This window comes from Hyperolius riggenbachi, chromosome 2 (assembly GCF_040937935.1).
Source record: "Hyperolius riggenbachi isolate aHypRig1 chromosome 2, aHypRig1.pri, whole genome shotgun sequence".
Classification (NCBI taxonomy): domain Eukaryota; kingdom Metazoa; phylum Chordata; class Amphibia; order Anura; family Hyperoliidae; genus Hyperolius; species Hyperolius riggenbachi.
The window spans coordinates 382128902-382141509 of record NC_090647.1 but is presented as its reverse complement, the minus strand read 5'-3'; the positions used below and the strand labels follow the sequence as shown (position 1 = coordinate 382141509).

The window sequence follows — 12608 nt, the reverse complement described above, 5'->3', positions numbered from 1 at the left end:
TTAAAGCAGTTGGTCAGCGAGCCAGTTAGTTTTCAAAAGTTTAATTATGAAACATTTGTGACTGATTTATGAAGACAACTGCACAGAATCTAGAAAAAAGTAAGGTGGTTGCTCACAGCAACCAGTCAGGTTTAAGCTATTGAATGAAACAAACAGAATTCAAAATGTTTTCCAAATGCCATGGATTCTGAGTTTGCAGTTCGTGAAATTGTAATTTATTTTGAGTATATTTTCACACTAACCAGTGCAAATTAGCAAAAATATGTTCACAATAAGTTATAAATTCGCTTTTCATTTTTTTAAATAGAATTTTCATATATAATTGCTCGCTCAGTAGACATTTTTCACTATTTTTGTGAAAAAATATATAAATTAAAGGACATCCGAGGTAAAAATAAAATAATGAAATAAACAATTGTATCTACTCTCTTTCTCCTAAAAATGACCTATTTAAGATATTCCACAGTTTAATTTCATATTCAGCACGGTTCCATAGTGTTTGAATCCCAGCAAGGGTACTATCTGCACAGAGTTTGTATGCTGTCCCCGTGTCTGTCTGGGTTTCTTCTGGGCACTCTGGTTTCCTCCCACATTTAAAAAACATACAGATAAGTTAATTGGCTTCCCCCTAAATTATCCCTAGACAATGATACATACACTACATGATACATACATAGACATGACAATTGTAGGGATTAGATTGTGAGCCCCTCTGAGGGACAGTTAAGTGACAAGACAATATACTCTGTACAGTACTGCGGAAGATGTTGGCACTATATAAATACTAAATAATACTAGTATATTTTGGGATGTAGATGGCAGAATACTGTGAATTCCAAATTCTGACTTTAAACTCAAAATTGCAACCCCCTCCCAGAAAATAAAAATAAATTGGTTGAAATAGCACAGGAAGTAGCAGTAGTAGAATATCAGTAAATTTGCTGATATTCTACTACTTAATTGATATAATAAAATATCGGTAATATTTGCCAATGTTTCACTATGATCTAACCTCTGCCCTGGTGGTGCATAAACTTAACCAACCCCTCATGGTGCCTAACCTTAATCCCCTTCCCAGTGGGGAACTAACCTAAGACCCCCATGGGTGCCTAATAACCACTTGAGGACCACAGGTTTATACCCCCCTAGTGACCAGGTGATTTTTTTTACAATTCAGCACTCTGCAGCTTTAACAGCTTATTGCTCAGCCATACAATTTAGGAGCCAAATCAATCTTACCTCCTTTTCTTGTCACCAAAGGAGCTTTCTTATGGTGGTCTCTGATTGCTGTCATTTTTTTTAATTAATGAAGAAGAGCTGATTTAAAAAAAAGAAAAAAAAAAGCACCATTTCTTTTACTCCCCTCTTCCCCCTTAAATTGGCCCTAGACTGCGATCCTTACATTACAGAACCCTCTCATAGGCTTCAGCCTTTAAGAGGGATTAGATTGTGAGCTAATCAGAGGGACAGCTAAGTGATAGGGCAGCCCCCCGTACAGCGCTGCGCTAGATTGCAGCGTTGTACAAATGTGTATTTGCTTTTTGTTTGTTAGTTACAGCTTGCCAGCTCTGATCTCGGCTGGCAGGCTGTTAACCTCTCCTTGCTAATCCCTGCCCCCAGGACTTTCGCCATTCTGCGTTAGGAGGTCCTGGGGGGTGCCAACTTCCCACCGCCCATCGGCGTGAGGCAGTCGGGAAGAAGTTAAAGGGAACCTAAAGAAAGAGGGATATAGAGTCTGACATTTATTTCCATTAAAACAATACATATTTCCTGGCTTTCCTGCTCATCCTCTGTTTGTAATAGTGTTATCCATAGAACCTGAGCAAGCTTGCAGATCAGGTGCTCTGACTGAAGTCTGACTCTATTAGCTGCATGCATGTTTCAGGTGAGTGATTCAGACACTATTGCAGGCTAAGAAATGAGCAGGATAGCCAGGCAACTGGTATTGCTTAAAAGGAAATAGATATAGAAGCCTTTATTTAGGTTCCTTTTAACCTCCCCCCCCCCCTCTCACTGGGAAATTAACCTTAACCCCTCTAACCTTAACCTCCTCCCCCACCTCAACCCTAAACTCCTGAGACAAATTTGGGCTTTGCGCCTGCTATTGGTAGCCACAGTTTGCATAGCAGGGGGCTCCGGCTAATTTAGCGGGGGGGGGGGGGGGGTCCAAATTTGTTGTGCTCCTTTTAGCTGTTCTGATGCCCAGGGATGGTACTACAGAGCTGACCAAATCTCAGGAACGCTAATCTTTAATAGTCTTTCTCATCAATTTTCTTCTTTCCACAGAGACGCTGTTCTTGTTGGATGCCAGTCTTCATGATGATTTTTGCTGTAGCTATTGCATACCTCTTCTCCACTGAAATTGAACAATTTCTGCGTTGAAACTTTGAACTACCTAAAGTTTGTTTGATAATGCAATTAGTTTTTGCAGTTAATTTAGTTACATCAATGTTTCAATCAAATATATGATAAAACCTGTTTTGGTACTTTGCTTCCTGATAAATGCTGTTTATTAATATGCCATAGGTACGGTTTACACACAAATCTATTGAAATGGTACTGGTGGTAGGAAGAAACGAAATGTGAAATATAAATTGCAGGTGGTACCCTTTCTCTCCGTTAATGCCACTGAAACATTTTCCCAACTACAGATAATCCATATTACTCATTTTACTCCTAAGCGCTTACACCGTGGTCTACTTGATTCTGCTAGCTTCCCTAGATGTAAAAGGGATCATGGGGATCTTCTGCATATGATGTGGAATTCAAAACTTTTTCAGAGCGCTACAATAGTTCAGACCTATTTGTCAGTATTCAAATGCTAACAAGCACATACAAATATATATACAATTAAATAAAACGAATTCCTAGAGTCCAGGTATCAAAACAGATAAACGTGTACGCTCTTCACTTGCTTTAGGCAAGTCCCATCAAGTTCTCTGTATGTCTCAGAGCGCTCCACGTTACAGAATGAGGTCCACCACCAGTCACCCCATGAGGGAGAGAACTCACCCAGCTCATTTGACCACTGCTAGATTGGTCAGGTATCGTTCTATGGACAGCCCACTCTGTGTCCCAGAGTTGTCTTGCTCTCCTCTCTCTCTGGTGTAGTAGTGATGCACAATCAAGATCTTCAATACATAAATGCCTCATAGGAGAAAAGCTCTCATAGCATAATTCTGCATGCGTAACAATATTTTATTATTAAAAAACACTCACATTCTGGTGGCAAGTGACAGGCATTGAGTTTACAGTTTCCCCCAGTTGCCTCCCGGGTAGGCTGCTGAGTGTGGCCACGTTACTGCTGCTCCGTCCCCTCACCACACTCTTCCACAGTATTTACTTCCTGGTCGTCTCCTTAGGCTCCACCCCACACGTTTCATCATCATGCGTGACTCATCAGAGGTCTGCACACTTAGCAGCCTACCTAGGAGGCAACAGGGGAGAGCCTGTAAACTCAATGCCTGTCACTTGCCACCAGAATTTGAGTGTATTTTACTAATAAAATCTTTTTTATGCATACAGAATTATGCTATGAGAGCTCTTCTCCTATGAGGTATTTATGCATTGATGATCTTGATTGTGCATCACTACCACACCAGAGAAAGGAGAGCAAGACAACCCTGGGACACAGCATACCTGACCAATCTAGCAGTGGTCAAACGAGCTGGTTGAGTTCTCTCCCTCATGGGGTGACAGTTGGTAGACCTCATTTTGTAACCTTGAGTGCTCTGAGACATACAGAGATTATGCTGTGGAATTGCCCTAAGCTGCATAGATACTAGTCAGGTATTTTAGATGTGATAAAGTCTTCAGACAGTGGTTCCTAGATAGCTATTGGGTGCGTTCTAAGCGCCTACAGGGATGGTAGTGTATCCAAACATGTTAGAATTGCTATCTTTCATTCTCTTTTTATAGCAAGAAAGTTAATCCTCAAATTCTGAAAAAGTACTGCTCCTCCCTACCTAGCTATATGGATCAAACAAGTAAACAATTCTTTGAATCTAGTAAAAGTGATCTATGCACACAGGTTTCCCCTAACAAATTCAAAAAGATATGGGGAAATTGACTTGTAGCCCATGACTTTGTTGATCCTGACTTGATCAGAGATCAAATTCTGTCAGGGATTGTGATATCTAGATGACACACTATTGATGCCTAATGTATGGAATTTTGTTCTGTATGTATGACTATTTCCTGTTCATGATATGACTAATATGATCTATTGTATATTTCCATTGTACTTTTTATTCAATAAACAGTTATTTTTTGATTGATCCAGAAAAAAAAAAATAACTAAAAAAAATGAAAAAAATAAATATAAATTGCAATTTTAGTAATGTTTCATCTGAACAGGAACAAAATTTGGACGAAAGTCAAGATGCAGATTAAGTGGAACATGCAGAGGCCAGCCTAATGGTACCCATACACAGTACAATTAAAAAAACATTTGATTTTCCTGTTTATTCGGCCAAAGGATCAAATCGAATGAAAGTAAAAAATAATCTATTTTTTCAATCAAGAGAAACAAACGATTATCTCATTTTTTAGTTTTTAAAAGTTTTTATTTGTGTTGAACACACAATGAAATGCAATACATAGCAGTATAGCAGGCAGGGGCGCTTGCAAACACATCATATACTGTACATCAGAAAGGCTATAGCATTTAAACAACATAAAATAAACAAAAAGAATTCAAAATGACACTAAAATAAAACACAGTAAACTGAACTGTCTTAGTCCACAGTAGTAACAGCATATAATACACCAAAAATCATTGTGGAGATCGCAATAAGGGCCTTAAACCTAAATTTTCAAGTTTGAGTACCCAAGGAGATCAAATATTACGAAAGGAGTTAAGTTTGTCCATGGCTTTAGCTAAAACAAATTCCGACACCATTAGTGACAGAGTCAAACACAGCCCTGGAAGATAGGTTTGATGACTTCCAGTGTTTAGCTAAATGACACCTGGATTTGGCGACCACTAATTGGATCAATTTATGGGTATGATTAGAAACCTTCTTTGGCCTGTTCCCAAACTTTGCTGTATACTCACCCTCAGAGAAAGAGTGATAAATAAAAGAGATTATGCCCCTCTGAAAAGGGGAGTTATTGTACCACGTCTCAAAGGGGGTAAATGTTACCATGGACTGGGGAGATTTCAAAGTGCAGATATAGTGGAAGACCTGGAGCGATCTAAAATATTCCCGCTGTGGCATATCACATTTTTGTCAAAATTGGCCATATGATAAAAGAGCAAACAACCCTAGTGATCTTGCGCTTAAACCACCATTTAAAAGAATTACTCTGGGTAGTGATGGGCCGAACCTCCGATTTTAGGTTCTCGAACCGGGTTCGCGAACTTCCACGGAAGGTTTGGTTCGCGAAAAAGTTCGCGAACTGCAATAGACTTCAATGGGGAGGTGAACTTTGAAAAATAGAAAAAATTATGCTGGCCACAAAAGTGATGGAAAAGATGTTTGAAGGGGTCTAACACCTGGAGGGAGGCATGGCGGAGTGGGATACACGCCAAAAGTCCCGGGGAAAAATCTGGATGTGACGCAAAACAGCGTTTTAAGGGCAGAAATCACATTGAATGCTAAATTGCAGGCCTAACATGCTTTAAAACATCTTGCATGTGTATACATCAATCAGGTAGTGTAATTAGAGTACTGCTTCACACTGACGCACCAAACTAACTGTGTAACGCACCGCAAGTTACCAGCTGTTTGTGTAGTGACGGCCATGCTGGACTACTGTGCAACATGGCGAGATTGCTCTTCCTCACTCAGTGATGTCAGGTAATGTGTGGCTGCCTTATCAACTTTCCATGGCATTGTTAAAAAGCTTACGTTTTGTTTTTAAATTACATTTTCTACTTGCTGCGTACTTGTTCAGTACCGCTACAATGAGAATCCTATGGAGGCGGGAAAGTCTGGCATTGTGACCCCGGGTAATGGCCGGGAATGAGGGTTTGAATCCGGTGTGGAGCCTGAGCAACAACTACCACTACACATCCAAGGAGGGCAGCAGGCAGGCATGCACGCCCGCCCCGAGGTAGTGACCAAAAATAACAATACAGGAGGACTAACGAGGGCTTGCTGTATTTGAAATGAATGTACTTTAAATCCTTTAACGAGAACCAGTTATGGCGGGCAAAGATGACACCACATTCCTTTCACGAGAATCATATGGAGGCGGGCAAGTCTGCTATTTGTGACCCCGGATAATGGCTGGTGAATGAGGGTTTGAATCCGGTGTGGAGCCTGAGCAACGGCTACCACTACACATCCAAGGAGGGCAGCAGGCAGGCATGCACGCCCGCCCCGAGGTAGTGACCAAAAATACCAATACAGGAGAAGGACTTTCGAGGCCCTGCTGTGTATTTGAATGAATGTACTTTAAATCCTTTAACGAGAACCAGTTATGGCGGGCAAAGATGACACCACATTCCTTTCAGGAGAATCATATGGAGGCGGGCAAGTCTGCCATTTGTGACCCCAGGTAATGGCCGGGGAATGAGGGATGGAATCCGGTGTGGAGCCTGAGCAACGGCTACCACTACACAGGCAAGGAGGGCAGCAGGCAGGCATGCACGCCCTCCCCGAGGTAGTGACCAAAAATAATAATACAGGACTCAGGAGGACTTTTGAGGCCCTAATTGTAATGAATCAACTTTAAATCCTTTAACGGGAATCCGTTATGGAGGGCAAGTCTGCCATTGTCACCACGGGTAATGGGCGGGGAATGAAGGTTGGATTCCGTCCCGAAGTGGGAGCCTGCTGAGACCCATGCTGTACCTGCCCTGACCGTGCTTTGCAGACCAGGCATCTGTGGTCAGATGGACCCTTGACCCAGCGGAAGACAAACCAAGTCAAAAGCATTTGCCAAGAATGTTTTATGGAGGGCAAGTTTGCCATTTTTTTTAAATTGTTTGAAACTGTAGATAGTTGTATTTTTCAATTGTTTGAAACTGTAGATGGTTGTATTTTTCAATTGTTTGAAACTGTAGATGGTTGTATTTTTCAATTGTTTGAAACTGTAGATGGTTGTATTTTTCAATTGTTTGAAACTGTAGATGGTTGTATTGCGTTCTGGAGTTGGAGCCTAAGAAACGGCTACCACCACACATCCAGGCAAGGAGGGCAGCAGGCAGGCATGCACGCCTGCCCCGAGGTAGTGACCAAAAATAACAATACAGGACTCAGGAGGACTTTTGAGGCCCTAATTGTAATGAATCAACTTTAAATCCTTTAACGGTAATCCGTTATGGAGGGCAAGTCTGCCATCCATTCAAGTGCAAGTTCTGCACTGACTGCCAGGTATAATACAATGTGCAGTCACAGATGCAGTGAAAGGTATGCAGTGACTGCAAACAGCCGTTTGTGTAGTGGCGGCCGTGCTGGACTGGTGCGCACTATGACGAGAGTGCAGGTGATGGTGGCTTTTCAGCCCATATGGTCACCCGGCTGATGTAGCTGAATGACAGAACAGTGACTGTCCAGCTGATCAAATTTGGTCTGACCACAATGAAACAACGACCTTATTATCTTTGGTGTGCCACCCCCACCCGAGACACTCATATAGCCGGCGGTCATTGCTTCATTGTGATACGCAAGCCCCTTCACCGCGGCAAGGTAATGATCATGAAGGGGGATGGGCACATGTACATGCCTTTTGTTTTTTTGTTGCAGCCGCCTGCAGTTCAGCCAGAAAAATTAGGCAGGCATGTGCACGCCCCAGAAAAATTAGTATAAAAATTCTGGAATCCGCTAGAGTCCTGCACCCTGGTGGTGGTGGCGGAGAAGGCAGTCAAGCGGCCTGCAGGCAGAGATGCTGTGTGTGGGGACTGACTTAGTCTTCGGTCGTGCAATTGCCCTCAGGGATCCATGCCTCATTCATTTTGATAAAGGTCAGGTACTGAACACTGTCTTGACTTAGGCGACTTCTCTCCTCAGTGACAATGCCTCCAGCTGCACTGAAGGTCCTTTCTGACAGGACACTTGCGGCAGGGCAAGAGAGAAGTTGTATGGCAAATTGGGACAGCTCTGGCCACAGGTCAAGCATGCGCAACCAGTAGAGCAAGGATTCATCGTCGCTGCTCGCAGTCGCAGTGTGTACATCCACACTTTCTTTCCCAAGGGGGTGCTCTCATAATGAAGAGTACCGTGCTGATGGTGATCCTAGGCTGCCAGTTTGTCCTAGGAGACCGAGGAGAGGACATTCTCATGAACAATAAGGGGTTAATGAGAACACAAGGCCCAAGCATGTTAATGTTTGGAGAAAAAGATGCTGATCTTTTTGCCCTTCCCTCTGATTGGCCCGACTGGACCGAACCGGGAAGAAGGAAAAGATCACTCGTGCTAGGTGAAAACAAATTTCATGGCACAATATTGGTGAAAGGTATAAAGGGTCAGGTGTGCTGGAAGTGTGATGTGAAGGGCAGCTTAAATCTGCTCTGGCATGTCACACTCCCGGAACCAACGTACCGATCCGAAGTTTAGTTAAGAGGTACATTGCAGTATAATGGGTATATGCAAAAGGTGGAGTGTGTTGTTCAGGATTACCTTGTCTTGGTTCTCCGGAGTGAGATGGTTCTAGATTGGAGAGGAATGAGCAGTAAGCGTCACTTCTCCTCCAGGAGAGAAGCAGTGAACAATATCACACTCTGGAACAACCAACAGAGGGTGTCTCTGAGACAACTATACACACGTAAAGGCTGGAAAGCCGAGGGGTTTTGGTTCTCGAAACGAGAAGTAAAAATAGAGATCCAGCCACATTTTCAGGTGACAAAGAGGGTGGGGAGAGCGATCCCGAGGAAGGGAGTGTCAACACAGGTAACATCATCCTCACTACACAGGTCACAATATGAGACAAGATTACACAGTCCATATGCAGCCACTTATCCTCATGCTAGATGGGTAAGTGAGGAGGTACTCTTAATTAAATTATTGCAGAGAGCACATTCTTCCCGACTTCCCAAAGTACGCATTTTGCCTCAGGACATAAGGGGGGCAAAGGTACAATCAGGACAGTTGGGAACATCTTTTGTCATTGAGATGCTAATCAATTTCCCAGAAGAAAGAGTACAGACAGTATTCTTCTGGGGAGGGCCACAAGGGTTAGCATGGGACGTGGGACGTGGGATCAGGGGACTTTTTGGAGTAGAGAGGTAGAATCCTGGGATACATCAGGTAGCATCCCAGGGACTCTCTATGATGGAAGGGTGATGGGACTAAAACGGGGGAGTTTAAAAATAGCGCCTTTAGTCCGGGAGGATGAAGGACCATGGACATATGGTTTTTGCATCTCACAGTCCCTAGAGTTTAAAGGTCCAAATAGATTTTGCAGAATGAGAAGGGGAACCGTGACAGTAAAAGTGGGGGTTCCCACAACTCTTAAAGCTCAGCTAGTCACCTTGCCAGGGACTACCCAGGAACCCCACCTACCATCATATGATACACATCAGGTTGTAAAAAGTGGCCCTGTTCAGTTAAATCAACTGAGGGCGACTTCAGCTATCATGGAGGCCCAACTTCAATTGATCACTTGGCAGATGAAAGATAGAAGCAGCATGCCTGTCAATGCAGACCGAGTTAACAGCGGATTTTAAGATAATCGCGCAAGCCTTTTCAGAAGGTAAAACTCCTTTACAGCTGAGACTTGACAAGGAGCGATTTATCGATTTATCTGGGGAAGGATCTTTTGCATGGAGGCACCGAGATGTTTGGGTAAACAAATGGAAAGGGTGCGACAATTCTTTATGCACCGCTACTTCCTTAGTTCCTACCGATTGAGAAACCCAGGTAATTTTTCCAGTAGTATCGCTGGAGACACCTGTTTCCTCAACACATGTCTTATACCATGACCTCAGAGGCCAACATTTTTTGGTGCTATCAAACAAAAGCAACGTTTTCACATGGGCACCAGCTGGTATTGAACTGCCATGTTTTATTAGCAGAGCTTGCAATTATAAGACATCATAGTACAGTTGAATGTATCCAATTGCAATACATCACCATTCCATTCCGGTAAAACCACCCACAAAGACCTGTCCGGTGCTAGATGGGGAAGTGAAACAAGTAGATTTGTCATCATGCTGGCAATGCTCAGAGAAGTATCTGTGTTTGCCGGGGCAAGTCAGATGTAGTGAGGAAGCCTGCTGGCTCAATAACACAGAATGCGCAGCTGTGATTCAAAAGATCCATCCCAAAGTCAAACCAGTATTTCCTGTGGCTGAAGGAAAAGTTTGCTTTTTAAACATGATGTCTAATGACACATTCATGGTACGTTTTTATAATTGTTCCGACCAGGTTGATCTTTCAAGGGGAAATTATTGTGTGAGCGGAGATCCCATATGGATCAAGTCATCAAGGTTTGACTACGTCATTCCTCAAATTGTTAAGAGAACTCTAAAGTTCAAAGCTCCACAGGAAGTGCCCATCCTGAGGGATAACACGCCATGGGACAAATGGGTACAGGTTTTGACACAAGACCAAACTTTGTTACAACGGTTAAACAAACAGAACACTAAACTAGAGGTGATATTTCACCATGATCAAGGGGATCTTAAAGGGACTCCGAGCAGTGCAGAAACTATGGAAAGACGCACATCATTTTAAAGCTCTCTTTCTCCTCTTTCCAATGATATATAAACCACCACCCTACCCCTTTTAGTTTTTGCTATTTTCGCGATTGAAATTGCCGCGGCCGCGATTTCGATCGCGAAAATAGAGAAAACTAAAAGGCGTAGGGCAACGATTTAGGTGTCGTCAGAAAGAGGAGAAAGAGAGCTTTAAAATGATATCCATCAAGCCATAGTTATATTGTATTACACAGGGCGACTTTTTGTCAAAGTCAGCAGCTGCATTCAGCAGAATGAAGCTGCTGACACTGGGGAAAGTGTCGTCCTGTGTAATACAATATAACTATGGCTTGATGGATATCATTTTAAAGCTCTCTTTCTCCTCTTTCTGACGACACCTAAATCGTTGCCCTACGCCTTTTAGTTTTCTCTATTTTCGCGATCGAAATCGCGGCCGCGGCAATTTCAATCGCGAAAATAGCGAAAACTAAAAGGCGTAGGGTGGTGGTTTATATATCATTGGAAAGAGGAGAAAGAGAGCTTTAAAATGATATGCATCTTTCCATAGTTTCTGCACTGCTCGGAGTCCCTTTAAAGAGGTTGAACACAAATATAATCAGGTGAGCTTCAGTCTGACCTGGTGGAGAAGGTTTCTGGCAATGTTCCAGGGACATTCGAACTGGGCCTCTGCAGTTCAAAATTTCTTCCTACACCCACTGGTCGTAGTGATGGGGATGACAATCTTGGGCATCATTATACAGGTGAGTTTGTGTGTGAAATTACGCAAACAAATTAACAAGGTTAAGAGATTGGTGTCACATAAACAATCTCATGAACCAATATTTCCAAATTAAGCGACATACAGGGTTATGGGCATAGGTTTCAATAGTACCTATGATGGAGCTGATTGTTTAAAGGCGTTTTTTTAGAAGACACCTGGCACTGCTCCGTTGCTTAACAGACAAACAAGTTTCACTTTTCTGTGATCATGCAAGTTTGTAAGTGATCCGCAAGTGACGCAAATGCTGAGAATGTGGTATATAGGGACCTAGAAGTAGGGCATCCCCAGATAGCCTAGTTACAGGAAGGCCAAGAGGTCTTGCCCTCTCTCCCAGGGATGCGTACGTTAAAAAGGGGCGCTGGGAAAAAAGGGCGCGGGGTTTTAAACGATAAACATGGATAATGTTTAAAAATATAATGTACTATATTTCGTTTAAAAATAATGTTTTATAAAGTTATAAATCATTAAATAATGTGCATGAAATTGGCAATTGTGAAAACGTTAATCTTCCGTTTAAAAAGTGAAACGTATAATAACGTTAAAAAAAAAAAGTAAGTAACCCTCCCTGTACCTACCCCTAACCCCTAGACCCCCGTGTTGGTGCCTAAACCTAAGACCCCCCTGTTGGTGCCTAAACCTAAGACCCCCCTGGTGGTGCCTAAACCTAAGACCCCCCTGGTGGTGCCTAAACCTAAGACCCCCCTGTTGGTGCCTAAACCTAAGACCCCCCTGGTGGTGCCTAAACCTAAGACTCCCCTGATGGTGCCTAAACCTAAAACTCCCCTGTTGGTGCCTAAACCTAAGACCCCCCTGGTGGTGCCTAAACCTAAGACCCCCCTGTTGGTGCCTAAACCTAAGACCCCCCTGTTGGTGCCTAAACCTAAGACCCCCCTGTTGGTGCCTAAACCTAAGACCCCCCTGTAATAAGCATTAATAATGTGTGAAAAAAATATTGTGCTGTTTTTCGTTTAAAAATAATGTTTTAAAAAAGATTGTACTGTTTTTCGTTTAAAAATAATGTTTAAAAAATTATAAATCATAAAATAATGTGTAATCATAAGAAGCAGTTATAAAACAGTAAAAGTCTCCGGGCGCCGCTTATAAAACGTTATTTTTCTCCGGCGCCCTTTTTTCCTGTCGGGCACCCATTAAAGGATATTTATTATGGGAGTGAATGGCGGCGCCCGATTTGTCCACTTGCCTCAGGTGCCCGAATTTACTGTTACCCCCAGGGATAACCAC

The 12608-nt window shown here is 42.8% G+C and overlaps 1 protein-coding gene across 4 annotated transcripts in view; it reads left to right on the top strand.

Annotated features, from left to right (window-relative positions):
- The window catches only part of TRAF3IP3 (TRAF3 interacting protein 3), a 513908-nt gene extending 510942 nt beyond the window's left edge, over positions 1-2966 (top strand). For all 4 annotated transcript variants that reach the window (XM_068265590.1, XM_068265592.1, XM_068265589.1 and 1 more), the window contains one exon: positions 2287-2966. In XM_068265590.1, the coding sequence (XP_068121691.1) occupies positions 2287-2382 (96 nt within the window). In that variant the 3' untranslated portion in view covers positions 2383-2966. The remainder of the gene's footprint in view (positions 1-2286) is intronic.
- The last annotated feature ends 9642 nt before the right edge of the window (positions 2967-12608 follow it).